Below are 17,522 nucleotides of genomic sequence, written 5' to 3'. Positions count from 1 at the left end.
ATTACTCAACTCTGCCCTTGTAGCGTGAAAACAGCCATAGACAATACGTAAACGAATGGCTGTGGCTGTGTTCCAGTGAAACTTTATGAAACAGGCAGCAGGCTGGATTTGACTCATGGGCCATAATTTGTCAGCCTCTGTTGCAGAGCATCATGGTAATGGGGTCTAGAAACCAGAGGGCATAGACATGCCACGAGGAGGTAAGCTAACTCCAAGGAGATGCTTGGCCAAGAGCTATGCGATCAGCCTACCTTCCAGGACCCTATAAGGATGTGGGCTCTGAAGACAGTCATTTCTAATAGCAGCTAAAATAGTACCTAAGAGTTTCTAATAGCAGTAAGATAGTGCCTGTCATCTCTCTTGTTAACTCCCAAACCTTTCTTCAGGTAGAAGTCACAGCCTTGGCTCAGATGTGTTGAGGGAAGTAAGAGCAGGGTCTGACCATACTTGGGACCCTAGAGCAAAGGGGCCAGCTGTTCCCTGAGCCTGGAGGCGATGGTGGCCCCAGTGGACCCTAGCAGAGGACGGCGTGCCCCAGGCAGTCCCAGCAGCAGTGGAGGCTGTCGTGCAGTAGCCTCTGCAGAGTGAAGACAGTTTAACAAGAGAGGCCTGTCCCTGGGAGAGAAGGAGTCCACAGGTGCTCTAGAAACAGTAGTAAATAACTGCAGACACTTCTCTGTAGGCATGTGTGGTCTTGAGCCATCACAACTGGATGTTTAAGGAAAATGAGGTCCTCTTTGGTTATCACAGGCGGTACAGACTGGACATGCCAGTTCCTCCTTTGATGTCCTCGTAGCACCAGCGCTTGTGAGGAGCACAGAGTAGGTGGTCAAGACATTGTTCTGAGGCTGACTGACAGCTCCAACCCCATGCTAGACAAACCGTCAGGCCCCAGCCGTCAGCCTCTACTGAGCACAATGACCTTGGCAGTTAGAACCAGGACTGAAGTCCACTGGGCAAGTCAAAGGAATTGCTTTAATTGCGATCATGAAGTGTCATACAGATCTGCTCTGCTCCCGTCCCACCAGGGAGAAAAGCCCCTCGTTGTCAGCCATGGTGGAAGAATGACATTGAGAGATCTCCTCCAACTGTTGGATGGTCTAGCCAGCCTCTCTGACGGCAGCCTCCACCGCCTCCCGGCCCAGGCAGAGGCTGGAGAACCTCTGCTCGCCAATCATGTAGTAGCTGCTCTTCAGGGCGCCCACGATCACCAGGAAGCCCCCGGCTTTAGCAGGCTGCTGAGGTTCTTGAGGGCTGTGCAGAAGGCAGGGAGGTCAGGGCAGGCGGCATCCAGGCACAGCGTGCTCAGCAGGCAGTCAGCCAGGGGCAGGGGGACAGCGCCCAGCGGCCGGCTCTGAGTCACATCGCACTTCAGGACCTGCTTGACCACCTGCCTCAACTTCTCCTCCTTCTCTGGCCCCTTGACTCTGAAACACACAAACCAACAAACGCTGCTTGCTACCTTACTCATGGGGACCCCAGATCTCTTTGGTGTCAATGCGACTAAGCCATAATCAATCTATAAATCAAAATTCGGGTGAGTTTATTATGAGCCAGATCTGAAGACTAGCCTGGGGCCTTCCTTCCCCAAGGAAGGAAGGGCACCAAAGAAGCGGGGTGTACAGAGTGGTTATATACCATCTTGGAACAATGAGCATACATCACATACACCCGGAATGTTCCTTTTACAGTTGTCACAAGATGCTTAGCTGGCACAACAGATAGAGGAAGACAACAGATCGGTGGTCACAAAGTGAGCACAGCAGGTCGGTAATTAATCCTTAGTTCCCAGGAAGAGATGCTTATCCTTAAAGAAATGCCCATATATGGGGAAGCCACATCCCTGTCTTTAAGGGCATCATTTTTGTCTTTGGGACATAGTATTTAAAGCAGATGTACAATGTGTGCTCATCAGGCCCTTTTGGAAAAACAAGGTCAGGCCGAATTAGTTTTAAATAAATAGCTTCTTCATATACTGTAATATGTACTATTGCTTTTCATTTATTTATCATCGGTCAGGGCTGAAAATGGCAGTGTTGTCCCAAATGTTAGGTCCTTAGAGCCATCCCTGTGGTAACAGCAAAGAAAGAAGAAATAAGGGATCATTTTGGCATCTGAACGTGACCACATTCCCTTATGCTGGGTACAATATCTTTATAAAGTAAATAAGAACATGGAAATGATAATACAAATACCCAGCTGCCGCCCTCTACAATGGACTGCCCCCATGAAATTATTCTTCTTCCACTACTTAGAATAGTGTCTAGTTCATTTATTATTTATTATTATTATTACTCTTGTCCCCTCTACCAAACTGCGAGGTATTGGCTATTTGACCCATATGTACCAGGTAATAATGGGCTTAAAATGCCGAAATGGGGTCTTTGCAGCAGCAACTGATCATTGAGGGGCAGTGGGTCAACTGGAGACGTTTATAGAAAATGTTGATCCCTATCCCACAGCTGTGGCCAAGGCTCCTCTAGAGAGAAGAAAACTACAGTTTCCCCTCTCAGGCTTCAAAAAATATTACAGATAGATAGTGTGTTTTCTGATGGAGATCATATTCTTGGTAGCCTTCCCAGGAATCTTATCCTTTTCTGTCAAATCAATGGGGTTTCTTTTCTTTTCTTTTCTTTTTTTGGTGAGGAAGATTGGCCCTGAGCTAACATCTGTGCCAGTATTCCTCCATTTTGTATGTGGGACACCGCCGCAGCCTGGCTTGATGAACGGTGTGTACGTCCATGCCCAGGATCTGAACCAGTGAACCCTGGGCCATCGAAGTGGAGCACATGAATGTAACCACTACGCCACCTGAATGGCCACCTCAATGGGGTTTCTTGAGAGAAAATCAGTTAATGAAAAGAGAAGAGAAGGCAAGTGCAAGAGATGGCATAGAGTGCCTCGGATCCTTTCGGAATTAGTGGAGGAATGAAGGAGCAAACTAACAAATTAACCAAATTAAATAAATGCATAGAGTGCACAAGAGAAACTAGAGAAACAGACAAGAGAGAAAGAAGTAGCAGAGAGTCAGAGAGGTAAGAGAAAGAGAAGAAACAATGAGTGTGTAAAGTGCTCAGAAGGTCACAGAGCTCACATAATAGGAGTGAGGATCGGGGGATCCAGCCCTTTGAGGAAGTTAATGAACAAAGCACCAGGGGTGCTTACATTCAGGAAACCCACAGTCCATTAGCTCCCGGAGAAGACGGCCACTTGGGCAACCAGGCTTGATGGAGACAGCAGAGGACGGTCCAACATCAGAGCCAGTGAAAGAGAGGCTTCCAATGGGACTGTTTCTGGTCATGAAGAAAGGCAATGGTTTAAATAAAACTTGGAGGTTTACCTCCAGGTAGAATGATTTGAAATAATAGCAATTAATGGTGGATATCTTATTTAAATATTTAGTTAAAATCTTAAGCCTAGTGTATATAATCAGTTATTTGCAAACATCCGTTAGTTTTGTTATAATTTTCCATTTAAGAAGCTTAGCAATAAGCACATGAAAAGATGCTCAACATCATTAGCCAATAGAGAAATGCAAATCAAACCATGAGACACCACTTTACACTTACTAGGTGGCTATACTGAAAAAGACAGACAACAACAAGTATTGTTGAGGATGTGGGGAAACTGGAACCTACACACACTGCTGGTGAGACTGTAGAATGATCAAGCTGCTTTGGAAAACGGTCTGAAAGTTCCTCAAAAGGTTCAACATAGAGTTACCACATGACCCAGGAATTCCACTCGTAGGTATATAGCCCACAAGAATTGAAACATGTCCACACAAAGACTTGTGCGTGAGTATTTATAGCAGCATTATTCATAATAGCCAAAATATGGAAATGACCCAAATGTCCATCAACTTATAAATAGATAAATATAGTGTGGTATGTCCATACAGTGAAATATTGTTCAGTAATAAAAAGGAATGAACAACTGATACATGCCACAACATGGAAGGACCTGGAAAACATTCTGCTGAGTGAAAGAAGCCAGACACAAAAGGCAACACGTTGTGTGACTCCATTTATATGAAATGTTCAAAAATGCAAATCTATAGAGACCAAGAGCAGACCAGTGGTCGCCAGGGGCCGAGAGGATTAGGGGGAAATGGGAGTGACAGCTAATGGGCACAGGGTTTCTTTTGGGAGGTAGAAATGTTCTAAAATTGTGGTAAGGATCGTACAATTCTGTGAATACACTAAGAACTATTAAATCACACACTTTAAACTGGTGAATTGGATCTTATGGGAATTTTATCTTGGTAAAGCTATTCTATTAAAAAAAGAGAGAGAGAAGCTTAGCAAGGTATTGGTTTCAGGGAATTCCTATGAACCGATAACCTGGTATATAGGGAACGATAATTACCTTTGGGTGGGTCTACCCGCTCCCCTATCAAGGGTAGAAAGGGTGGGAGGGGACCAATTTGTACTGATTGTCCTGGACTCTTCTGGTTTCAGCACCGGCCATCCCACGTCCTGGGAACCCTCCCAGTCCTGGGAAAACTGGGAAGGTTAGTCAGTCCCAAAGTGGGAAAACCAGTTGCAAAGTTGCCACCTAGCCTGAGAGAATGTGGATGATTTGACAGAACATTTTAAGATAAAAAATAATAATTCAGGGGCCAGCCCCGTGGCTGAGCGGCTGGGTTCGCGCACTCCACTTCGGTGGCCCAGGGTTTCCCTGGTTCGGATTCTGGCCGTGGACATGGTACCGCTCCTCAGGCCATGCTGAGGCGGCGTCCCATATAGCACAACCTGAAGGACCCACAACTAGAATGTACAGCTATATAATGGGGGGCTTTGGGGAGAAGAAGAAGATGAAGAAGAAAAAAAGAAGATTGGCAACAGATGTTGGTTCACATGCCAATCTTTAAAAAAATAATAATAATAATTCAACATTATGGAAGTCTGTGTAGAACACAGATTTGAACAGGTGAATTAATCTAGAATAGAAAGATTTCAAATAACCTATCTGTACCTGTGGCTAACTTAAGTGTGCATAAAAAGCTAAAGAGGTGACAACATGGTGCTAATTGAATGTGTTTAAGGATCACCCTCTATCGTGGGAACATTGTGGGAGCGTGAATTTAAGTGATTACGTCGGAAGCAGGTTGGACCTCTGTGCCCTGTTGTGTGTTAAGCTATTTTAAAGACACAAGTTACCACAGAATGAGTACTTGCCAGTCAGATGATGATGGAAATTGTTCCCAAACTGTGAGTCACACTGTGAAGTCTAGAAAGCTCTCAGAGAATGTGCCAGTTTGAGAGGGAAATTTGTTGGAAACACCCACTGTGGCGGATACCTGTGTGTCCTTGGACGTACAGCCAACATCAGTGAACTCCATTGCTGAGGCGGCTGAGTAAAGATTACGCCTCAGGACTCCTCAGGGCCTGCAAGCCCACCCACGGGGAAATGGACTCGCCTGGAGACCCAGGCAATTACCACTCAGCCTCGCGTTTAGCTCAAGGGGTAGGTGATAAACACACACTAGTAAAACGTTAGGCCCTTTTACAGAGAGGGAACAGCACAGCGCCATTTCTCTAGTTCTAAAGATCTGCTCTCTCAAAAGAATCAATATGCAAAAAAAAAGGGCAGTGATTTCCTCTGTAAATATGCTGTCTGTGAGAGCCTGAGGCAGCTGGGGAGGGAGGGCAGGAATGAAAGGATGAAGAGCAGGATTCCCGGGAAGAACACTTAGCAAGACTGTCTTCGGGAACCCCAGGAAATTATCCCAGGACTTAGAGCAGGTTGCTCCCGCCCTGTCTCGGCAAGGCAGGTGGTGAATCAGAATCCCCGGGACACAGTTTTTCAATTACACTCACCTCCTCCGAGCCCCATCCCCAGATTTTCCAGCAGGCACCTCCTGAGGGAGAGCCATGAAAACATGTACAGGAAATAAAAAGCTAAATGAGCTTGGATGTCAATGTAAGAATTGTAAGAGCAAGGGATAATCATTGGTTGACTTTCGGTACAGGCCACAGCTGAGTCAGGTGGAAGACATTCTGGGAGGCAGAGTCTGGAAAGCAAAATGCACACATGTATTTTACAAAGATTTTTTTGAACCTCTGCTATGTGCTAGAAGAGTGCTGGGCAATGAGGATGCAGGTGGAACAAATGAGGAATAGGTCCTATCCTCATGGAGATAACAGTGTGGTGGGGGAGAAAGAATTAACCAATGATCATCCACAAAAATGGAAAATTAAGCTGTGATAAATGCTAGGAGGGAGAGGAACATGGCACTGCTGGAGGAATATTGGGAGCTTAATTTGGTCTACAGTATCAGGAAAGCTCTGCCAAAAAGGAGTCAGGGCAGCAGAGACATAGAGGATAAATAAGTAGGAGTTAACTAGGCCAAAGAGAGTAGGGATGGGAAGAGGATCTCCCATAAGAGGAAATAGCAAGTGCAAAGGCACTGTGGTGGGAGGAAACATGGAGGGGAGGAGACTGCCAATGTGGCTGGATCTCAGAAAATAAAGCAGAGCATGGTAGAAAGTGTGGTAAATGGGGTCAACAAGTTCCAGACGGGGCAGGACTTTGTGGACCATGTTAAGAATTTTGCTTTTTATCTTAAAAGGTATGGATGGTCTTTAAGGAGTGCTAAAGAAGGGAGTGAGGTGATCAGATCTACACTTTAAGTTGATTACTACGTTAGGACAGGAGTGGAGGTGGGAGGCCACTTAGGAGGAAGAGGATGGTAGCTGGGACCAGGGTGGTGGAAAACATTGGAAGAAAGACACTGGTTCAAGAGGAACTCAGGAAATAAAATGGACAGAACCTGGTGCTGGTCACGGAACATGACTGAGAGGGAGATGGCAAGGCTGGCTTCCAGGCTTCTGGCTTGTCCATTAATTGTGTGATGGTGCCATTCAAGGAGATAAGAACCAGCAATGGAGCAGATTTGGGGGAGATCATAGTTCTATTTGGGCACATTGAGTTTGAGAGGCTTTGAGACCTACAAGTAGAAATGTTTACACTTTGAAAGTAATGGCCAGTTGAGGATTTCTCAACCTGCCCTGTTAATTTTCCCCAAGAGAGAATGCAGTGAGAACACCTATTTAAGAGAAAAGCATCCTTAAAAAAGGCAGAAAGTTCTCCGAGGCATCGCTGAAACAATCGTCATAACCATCAGGATCCTGATGTTGAGGAGTGTCCACCCCTTACAAGACATGAAAACATAGAGATGCTCTGGAATAGAGGCAGTTCACTAGTTCATGGAACAAATTTGGCATGACTGTGTCTATTTGGGGCAATAGACAAACACCTTTTTTATTTTTATTTTTTTGGAAGATTGGTTCTGAGCTAACATCTGCTGCCAATCCTCCTCTTTTTTGCTGAGGAAGACTGGCCCTGAGCTAACATCTGTGCCCACCTTCCTCTACTTTATATGTGGGACGCCTGCCACAGCATGGTTTGACAAGTGGTGCGTAGGTCCACACCCAGGATCCGAACCGGCGAACCCCGGGCCACCGTAGCAGAGTGTGCAAACTTAACCACTGCACCAGTAGGCTGGCCCCAACTCCTTTTTAAATAGATTGAAAATGTTTATGTAGAGAACATTTGCTTTAGAGAACTGCCACTCTGCATGTGCTCAAGCTTTCTCCTGTCAGGGACACTGAGGTAAACAGAGGAACTGCTTTCTATAGAGACAACCAGAAGGGGCTCCAGCCTCCCCAGGTCCCTCCTGGCTGCCCTGAGGGCTGAGGAGAATAACAGCAGAGCACACCTCTAACTCACGCGCATCCCCCAGTGTATCTTGTTGGGAAGCTCTGTTCTAGACACCAGTGCTTTTCGAATTGTAAAATGCATACAATACCCTGCAGATCTCATCAAAAATGCAGATGCTGATTCTGTAGGGAGAGAGCGGGGCCCAAGAGTCTGCATTTCTAACAGGCTCCCAGGCGATGTGGAAGCTGCTTCTCTGGGGACCACAAGGCAATCTGCTCCAAGTCCCAGGAGCCAGAGGTTAATTAATGCTGTTTCTAGGATGTCTTAAGGTAAAAGTTCATTTTCTTCGGTTCACGCTTGAGCAGTTAGTTATATCTTAGTATTTGACTTTCTGACTCGAGAAATGAAGAGTGTGAGGCAAGAATTTGGTACCAGTGTCTTACAACTTTTCAGAGAGTGGTAAAAATGAGTAGTATCTAAATGTATGAGACATATTCCAAAGGCGGAGGAACAGGAGACAGCTCAAATTTTCTCTGGCAGCAGTCAGCGCAAGAAATAGCTTCAGATAAAGAAGAAATAATCTCAGGGGAAATAGGCTGTGGGTTGACAGAGGTACTTGACGATGCAAGAAAGACATAAGCTGAATGGGATCACTATCATTCTCAAAATAGTTGAAGCCACAGGATCTAGCACGAGGATAAGGCTGAGAATGCAGAACTTGACTGCCAAAAATACAATCCCTTAATCTAACGGAGCGACTGGGAAGGGACAGTGTCTCAAGAGGCAATTGCTACAACTGACGATTCTGGCACGAGATAAGAAATGCTTTTAGGGTCCTGCTACATTTTAAGGATTCATTTCTGAATGAGATGGGAAGGCTCGTGATGGCCAGGGAAATTGAGAACAAAGTTCTAAAAGCCCTTTTGACATGATTTGGACTTCAGAAAGGTGTGTTGTCTGACAATGACTGAGAACTTTTTTACAAACTTTCCCTGAAATTCTTAAATCCTCGGAAATTCCTAATGTATCAAATAATTTTGGATATTGTCCAAATCCTCATAGCTACAGGTTTTTTTTTTTTTCTAGTTAATACCAATTTCATTCTGTGGAATCATATAGTCAATAGAAAAGAGAAGTTTGAAATTACTTTTATTTTGAAGAATATATCTTCAGTTTGAAGACTACAGCCAGCATAAAATTCTAAGTAAGGGATTTGCAAGTTACAATGGCCTATGAAAGTAGCCTCTCTCAACTTCTTACTAAATGCCAGGGGAAAAAATAGAGCAATATTTAGGCAATATTAAACAGTTTTATGACGTTGCTTACATGTGAGGGCAACAAAAATACATTCCCAATATGCATAGACTTATCAAATATGTCACTTACATGTTCTTGAAAAAATTACTTGAAGACCTATTCAGTTGACTAAGTGATAAACCAGAATTAAAACCCCAATGACTAGAAATAATCATATAAAACGAGCATAATATAAAATGTACACACAATTGCAAATATGATTACAAACCAAAAACAAATATCCAAATGTTTGGGTGTCAAAAATTGTTAAATTCCTCATATTACAAGGAAGAAAAAAAGTTACTGACTTTTACCTGATATTGATAAGCTTAGAGAATTTGTCTCCAGTAGACCTGCATTATAAGAAATACTACAACAAGTTCTTCAGGTGACGGGAAATGATGCCAGATAGAAGCCTAGATCTGAGGAAAGGAATGAAGAATACTGGACAGGATAGATATGCGGGTAACTATAAAAGATTTTATATATGTTTGTTTCAAATGTTACTGACTGATGTGAATATGCTGAAAACTACTGAGCTATACACTGAAAAATAGTTGAGATGGAGGGGCTGGCCCCGTGGCCGAGTGGTTAAGTCCGCGTGCTCCGCTACAGGCAGCCCGCTGTTTCGTAGGTTTGAATCCTGGGCGCGGACATGGCACTGCTCATCACACCACGCTGAGGCAGCGTCCCACATGCCACAACTAGGAGGACCCACAACGAAGAATATACAACTATGTACTAGGGGGCTTTGGGGAGAAAAACGAAAAAAATAAAAATCTTAAAAAAAAAATAGTTGAGATGGTAAATTTCAGGGCATGCGTTGTGTTTTAACCACAATTAAAATAAAATAATAAAAAATAAATAAATAAAAGTACTACTGACTACTTAAAGCAAAAATAATAACAATGTATTGTAGCGTTACAGTATATATAGAGTAAAATATGTGACAACAAGTGCATAAGGAGTGGGAGAGTGGGTTAAAGGAATTACACTGTTGTAATATTTTACATTGTTCATGAGGTAATAAATATGTTAAAAATACATAATGCAATTTCTAGAAAAATCACATGCATACATACACATACACAATCATGCAAAACAAAAAGAGGTCAATATGGGCAAGCCCCATGGCTGAGTGATTAAGTTTGCATGCTCCACTTCAGTGGTCCAGGGTTCACTGGTTCAGATCTATGGTGTGCACCAACACACTGCTCATCAAGCCATGCTGTGGCAGCATCCCACATAGAAGAACTAGAATAATTGACAACTAAGATATACAACTGTATACTGGGGCTTTGGGGAGAAAAAAAGAAAAGAAGATTGGCTACAGATTTTAGATCAGGGCCAATCTTCCTCACCAAAAAGAAGAACTGAAACTTAAAAAAATATATATTACCTTAAAAAAAAAAAGAGGCCAATAGAGGAAAGAAAAGTCAATAGAGGAGATAAAAAGGAATACTAAAAATGTGTATACTTATATTAAATGGAATATCAAAAATTATTCCATTCACCAAGAAGAAGCAGGGGAAAAAGCACAAATGAACAACAAACAGATGGAACAAATAGAAAATATATACTAAGATGGTAGATTTAGACTCGATCATACAATATCAGTAATTACATTAAATGTAAATGGACTAAACAATTCAGTTAAAAGGCAGAAATTGTCACATTGGATTGAAAAGAAAGACCTACTACATGCTATTTGCAAGAAAAATATTTTAAGTATAAAAACACAGACTGGTTGAAAACAAAAGGGTGGAAAAAGATATATCATGTATATTTGTTACCTGTTCCGGCATAATAAATTACTCCCAAACTTAGGAACTTAAAATGACAAAGATTTATCTCACAGTTTCTGTGGGTCAGATATCCTGGCACAGATTAGATGAGTACCTCAGGTGCAAGGTCTTTAATGAGTTTGCAGGGTTGGCCATGTCTTCAGTCTCATCTGAAGATCCAACTGGGGGCAATTTTCTTCCAAGCTCACTTCTTAGGACAAGTATGTGAAAGACAGCACCCAACAGGGAAGCTGTAGTCTTTTTGTGACCTAATTTCAGGATTGATGTCCCACCACTCTGCTGCATTGTATTTGTGACTTGAATAGAGTCACTAAATCCAATGGACACCCAAGGGGAGAGAATTAAACAAGAATGTGAATAGTTGAGGTGAGGATTGCTGGGGGCCATCTTAGAGGCTACCTACCACTCCAAGCAAACATCAAGCATAAGAAGGCTGGCGTGGCCACATTAATATCAAAGTAGACTTCAAGACAAAGTATATTACTGGTGGAAAAGGGAGATATTTCATAATCGTAAAATGGTCAATTCATCAAGAAGACATAATTCTAAAAATGTATATAGCTAATAACAAAGCTTCAAAATGCATGAAGCAAATGTTGACAGAACAACGGAGAGCGAGAGATAAACCCACAATCATAGTGTGCGATTTTAACACCTTCTCTCAGTATTTGATAAAAAAAAAATCATGTAGAAGTTTAAACAATGCTATCAATCTACCAGACTTAATTGACATTTATAGAAACTAAGTCCACAACTGGATAATATACATACTTTTCAATGTAGAAAGTACATAGATTGTTCACCAAGATAGACCATAAGCTGATAAAATAAAACGCTGACTACAACAAAATTTGATTAGAAACCAAAAACAATAAGATATCTAGAAAATCCCTAGATTTTTGGAAAGTAAGCAAAACAATTCTAATAATTCATGGTCAAAGAAGAAATCACAAAGGAAATTAGAAAATATGCTGAATCAGATAATAATAAAAATATGACAAATCAAAAATCATGGGATGAAGCTAAAAGAGTGCTGAAGAAAATTTATAGCTTTAAATGCCTACAAGAGAAGAAAGAAATGTGTGAAATCAGTGACCTAGGCTTCCACCTTAAGAAGCTAGAAAAAGAAGAGCACATGTCAGATCTATAGTAAGTGGAAGAAAGAAATTGAGAAAAGTAAGAGTAGAAATCAATACAATACAAAATCGACCGACAATCGAGAAAATCAGTAAAGCCAAGAGTTGGTTCTTTGAAAAAATTAATAAAATTTATAAATCTCAAGCAGGATTGATCAAGATTTAAAAAAAAAGGACAAATTACCAATTTCAAGACTGAAAGAGGAAAGATAACTAAAGATCATATAGAAATTAAAAGGATAATAAAGGAATATTGTAAAACACTTTATGCCAATAAAGTTGACAATCAAAATGAAAAGGACAAATTCCTTGAAAAATAGTACTTATCAAAACAGACAAAAGAAGTAGGAAATTCAAATACCCAATAAAGAAATAAAGGTTCTCATAAAAAACCTCCACAAACTTGAAAAACCCTCAGCTTCAGATAGCTTCACTGGTGAATTCTATCAATCATTTAAGGAAGAAATAATTCTAATAATACAAACTCTTTCAAAAAATGGAGGAGGAAGAAATATTTCCAACTTGTTATATGAATCTAGCATCATGCTGACATCAAAATCTGCCAAGCATGTTACAAGAAAATAAAATTATAGCTCAATACCCCTCATAAATATAGATGGAAAAATCCTTAACAAAATATTAGCAAATCACATCCAGGGAGACACAAAAGGATACTACTTCATGACAAAGGGGTTTATGCCAGTTTGATTTAACATTCAAAATTATCCAATGTAATTCACATTTTCAGAATAAAGGAGAAAAATCATATGACCATCTCAACAAATGCAAAAAATATGTATGAAAAGTTTCAACATTCAATTAAAAACTCCCAAGAAACTAGGAGTACAAGAGAACTTAGTCTGGTAAAGAATACTTATGAAAAACCTATAGTTAAGATCATTCTTAATGATGAATCACTGAACATCTTTTCCTAACATATGGAAATAGGCACAAATGTCTGCTCTCATCATTTCTATTCAACATTCTTTTGGAAGTCCTAGCCACTGTAATAAGGCCAGAAAAATAAATAAAAGGCATAAACACGGAATAGAAGAAGTAAAACTATTTTTATTTGCAGATGATATAAGAGTATACATAGAAAACCATATGCAATCTACAAAAAACACTACTAAAATGAATTAGGGAAGTCAGCAAGGTCACAGGACACAAGGGCAATATACAAAGATCAATTATATTTCTATATATTAGCAAATGAAATAAAAATAAAATTAGCATGAAACAAAAATGAAATTTAAAATTACAACTAGCAGTAGTATTAAAAAACATGAAACACAGGAAAAATTTAACAAAATATATGTGAAATATGAGAACTGCAAAACATTGCTGAGAGAAACTGAAGTCCTAAATAAACAGAGAGATAAACCATGCTGGTGGACTGCAGAATCAATATATCCATTCTCATAAATTTATTTGTAAATTCAAAGAAACCTCAATCAAAATCTCAGCAAGCCTTTTTTGAAGAAATTGACGAGTTTATCCTAAAATTAATGGCACTAAATTTACCAAAAAAATCTTGAAAAAGAACAAAGTTGGAGGACTCGTACTATCTGATTTCAAGACTTACCATCCTTGGTGAAAAGGATAAAGGACTAGCATAAATCCAGTGGTAATTTAGCAACTGCATGAAAGCAAAAAGGTTAATTGCAAACAAAATATAAAACTCCTAGTTTATTCATACTGCTATATTATAAAGAGTTGTACCACGAATGAGTCACCTTGATAACTTAAATTTAACAATCCACGTTTTCTTCTAATACGACAGTGTAGCAACAATATGTAAGAAAATGAACATAAAGTTTGAAATAGTCTTAATAACCTTGAAGTCAGCAGACCATTAAAAAGAAATGGGAGGGCTAAAGAAATAGAAGCAGACTTCGGAGTTAATTTCAGACAGGAAACTGACCCAGGAATAAACAAAAGTTGGTAAATAGATGGGAATCAAATTTAAATGCAACTATAGAAAAACCAATTGACCTTCACTCCAAGAAGAGCATGGAGGCAAGCATATTCCTTAGGGACACGTTAAGACCACAGGATTTCATATTTATTGTGGGGATTCAGGAATATTACCTCAATCCTCCTGTTGTTGAAGTTCAGAAACATGGGAGTCGTCCTTGATACTTCCCTCTCCTCATTCCCATAACCAATCATTACCAACTCTTACCCATTCTATCTCAAAAATTCATCTCAAAGTAATCTATCTCTCTCCATCACCTAGTCCAAACCTCCATCATCTCCTACCTGGATTTAAATAGTCTCCTTTCTGCATCTCTCATTCTCCTCTAAGCCCCTCCAACCCATTCTCCACACGATAGCCAGAGAGATCTTCGTAAAAGTAAATTTGGTCTTATTGCTCTCCCCATTATACCTGTAAGGGCTTCTCCTTACACCTGAGGCCACAATCTTTAACTTGGCCTGCAGGCCCTAATGATCTGGCACCTGCTTGCCTCTTGTGATGTGACCTCTAGGTAACAAGGGACCTCCTCTGTCTTGTTCACCGTTCTTTCCCAGTAGCTAGTACTATGGCACAAGGTAGGTGCTCAATTTAAGTCTGTTGAATGAATGAATGAATGCTAGTACCTTTAACCGTGAGCCAAAAAGTGTTAGCCCTTGTTTCTTGAGGGAGATTGTCTTGCGAGAAAATCAGAGTTCTTTCCTGACCAAATCGTGGGATATGTTCATTAAAAACATATATGCCTTCCCATTGTGAGTGAAAGACAAGAAAAGGAAAGACAAAGGATGTTGTGCAACACGCAACGTCTGCAGTATATGAGCAAAAGGGGAAATGTAGGAAAAAGTGAACTGGGGGGAGGGAGAGAGACAGTTCATGTGCAAATAAAACCATGGGTAAAAGAGCATGGGGAAAGAGAAAAAATGTACAAAACAAAAACAAAAAACCCCATAAGAGCAGGAAAAAAAAGAAAGGTAAGTACAACTGAGCATATAAGAAACAGCAGACAGGGCCAGCAGGATCCTAGGAGAAAGAGTAAAGTGGTCCTTTTATGAGTTTGCACAGGAGTCTGTGGGGTCTCAGCAACATGCGTAGCAGCAAAGACATGATGCTCCAGGAGCCGATGGTCCGCTGGGCAGGAGAGTGGGCCTGAGCTGAGCAATTATGGGACAATCTGCCAAAGACGGAGGCACGTCAGGACAAGAGAAGGACAAGGTGAAATGCAGAACTGGCCACCTCTGGCTAGCAGGCTGCTGCCAATTCTCATGCGGGGAGAAATTAATTTAAACAAGATTCATTTGCATAAATTTTACTTGTAGACGGAGTAGTGTAAGATTTTGATCATTAGTTGTGAGTTTGTAAAGCTCTATTTTTATGGATGGTGAGTAACAAATTCTTTTCAAATACTTCCTTGATGCTGATAATCTCAGTTTAAAAACCTAGTCAGCTTTTGTTGTATCTGGTGGCGTCAGCACTGGCCACCCCCACAGCAGAGTTCTCTGTGCTTGGATCACTAGCAACAGAACGGCTCTGGGGCACGAAGCTCTGACAGCCAGAAGCTGCTGGTGAGGAGCTGTTTTCGCCTTAGCTGATGTTGTCCCAAACAAGATCCGATGTACCTGACCGACAGGCTGCACCTACACACAGCCCTGGAAAGGTTTCGTGTGTATTCCTCTCAGCTCAGTGTGCATCTCTTCAACTCTCTCCCTGTGCTTTCTGCTATTCTGGTGCGTGCACACACACACTCACTTCTCTATCTTGTTCTCTCTCTCTAGCTCTCTCATTCTCCATCTGAATTTCTGTTTGGTTTCTCTCTTTCTGTTTCCTTTGCTTTGCAACTTGGACTTGACAGATAATTCTTGGTTCAGAAAAACAACTGTCACTCAGGTACCCTCAAAAAGCCAGGAAGCAGACCCCAGCTTCTCCATCTGTTCCCTTCCAGTTCACACACGTAAGTCACCACTGGGGACCAGTCGAAGGCCCCTGGCTCCTTCTTCAGCCACTTCTCCAGCTCTTGCAGGTTCTGGGCAGTGTAGTCGGTGGCGATGATCTCCTTGAAGGATTCACAAGCAGAGAGGAGCTGATAGATGGTGGGACCAGAGCCGATGTCAATCAGGAGGTCTCCCTGCAGGCCATCTGGTCTAGAGGAGGGAAGGAAGAAGGGGGGACCAGGCATTATATGGTAGCGGACAGAGCCGATTTGCATCGTCTTTGCCAGAATCGTGATGGAAAGCCCCAAGGAGAGCCCCAGAGGCAGATCATCTCTCTATTCACTCCTCCTCCCTCAAAGTCTTTTTTTAAAACATCTTTTCATTTTCTAGTCCTCAATCCAGGGTGGTGACATGTTGCTGGGATATTTTTAGGTCTAGGAAAAAGAAAAAAAGATCTATATGTGGTGTACAGACCCCTGATCCAGAAAGACCGCTACACAGAGAATGTAAAAACTGTTGACGGGAAAGCCTCAAAACGAGTTTATTTGGGAATAGCCAAAACAATTGCCATTCAGGAGCGCATGCTATGGCAACCATGGGCAAAGCCGGAAGGGAAAGGAGGGGAGCAGCCTTTATAGAGAAAAGGAGGAGGAGGGAGGGCTGTTCTAAATGGAAATCCATTGGGGGAAGTAACGGTTCAGTGCATCAACAGCTTCTCATTGGCTGAGCTTCGGCATTTCTCATTGGCTGGGCTGTTGCCAGGTGGGGAGAGAAGTCTTCCTTGAGTAGTAAAGTGGTTTTACTTCCTGTCCAAGATGCAAGCCTCCCTCTCTTCCTGTCTGGGGTAATTGGTGACGTGTGATAGGGCGTGAGAGCTCCCCCTACAGGCCTTCCCAACTCCAATTTAGTTAAGGTTTCTTTTATTAATTTCCACAAAACTATTAAGGAGTACTTTTGGGGAAAGTTAAAAAAAAGTTTTTTAATTGAGTTTATATGTAATGTCTTTCTCCAAAAAGCACCCAATTCTTCATATACTGGGAAGTTTTTTCCCCACGCATATTCACAGCATTCCTTTGAGTTAGGAACAGAAGAAGTATTGGAATCTCTGTTTCTTAAGTGGCCCATCATGGTTAAATGGCTGGCTCTGGTCACCTAGCAAATTCATACAGAATCAAGGACAGCACTCTCATCCTCTGATTCCCTTTTGCATGGCCAAAAAAGACAATGGATGCAAAAGCACTTTGTAAACTGTAAAATATCTCTACCAACGTTAGTTTTTACCCTCATTAAAGAAATGATGCCCAAAGGGCTGTCAAATAACAATGCCTAGACACAAAACCCAGTCATGCCCTGAGACTCTATCTCAAAATGCATGACTTGCCTTTCGGAGGGTAGATGCACAAACAACAGACAAACTTATCTAGGCAGAAGATCTTGAAAATATTTTTCAGAAGATACCTAAGAATCTCATTTTCTGCAGAGTGCCTGGACCCAAAGTTGTAATATTTTCCTAAGTAATCCTGAGGGTTAAAATGGCTCAGATAAGTGTCCTTGGAGGTGAAGCCAGATTCCATTGTGTCTCAGGCCTGCTGCCACCAATCCACCGCCCACCCTCCCTCTCCTCAAGAAATCGGGTAGTCACCCTGCGGAGGTTGACTTCCTGAGTCTCAGGCCATCAATTTTTCTTCTATCAGTTTAGCCCATCCCTTAGCAATAG

The 17,522-nt window shown here is 41.6% G+C and overlaps 1 protein-coding gene across 1 annotated transcript; it reads right to left on the bottom strand.

The window, feature by feature from the left end:
- Nucleotides 1-995: 995 nt before the first annotated feature.
- Nucleotides 996-17,379, bottom strand: LOC124225740 (nicotinamide N-methyltransferase-like). The gene is given in 4 exon segments (XM_046638377.1): nucleotides 996-1,222; nucleotides 1,225-1,425; nucleotides 15,789-16,015; nucleotides 17,222-17,379. Coding segments are annotated over 4 exon segments (813 nt in total).
- Between the last annotated feature and the right edge of the window lie 143 nt (nucleotides 17,380-17,522).

This window comes from Equus quagga, chromosome 14 (assembly GCF_021613505.1).
Source record: "Equus quagga isolate Etosha38 chromosome 14, UCLA_HA_Equagga_1.0, whole genome shotgun sequence".
Lineage (NCBI taxonomy): Eukaryota > Metazoa > Chordata > Mammalia > Perissodactyla > Equidae > Equus > Equus quagga.
Note: the sequence above shows the minus strand (reverse complement) of the source record. Positions and strands in the feature narration are given on the sequence as shown.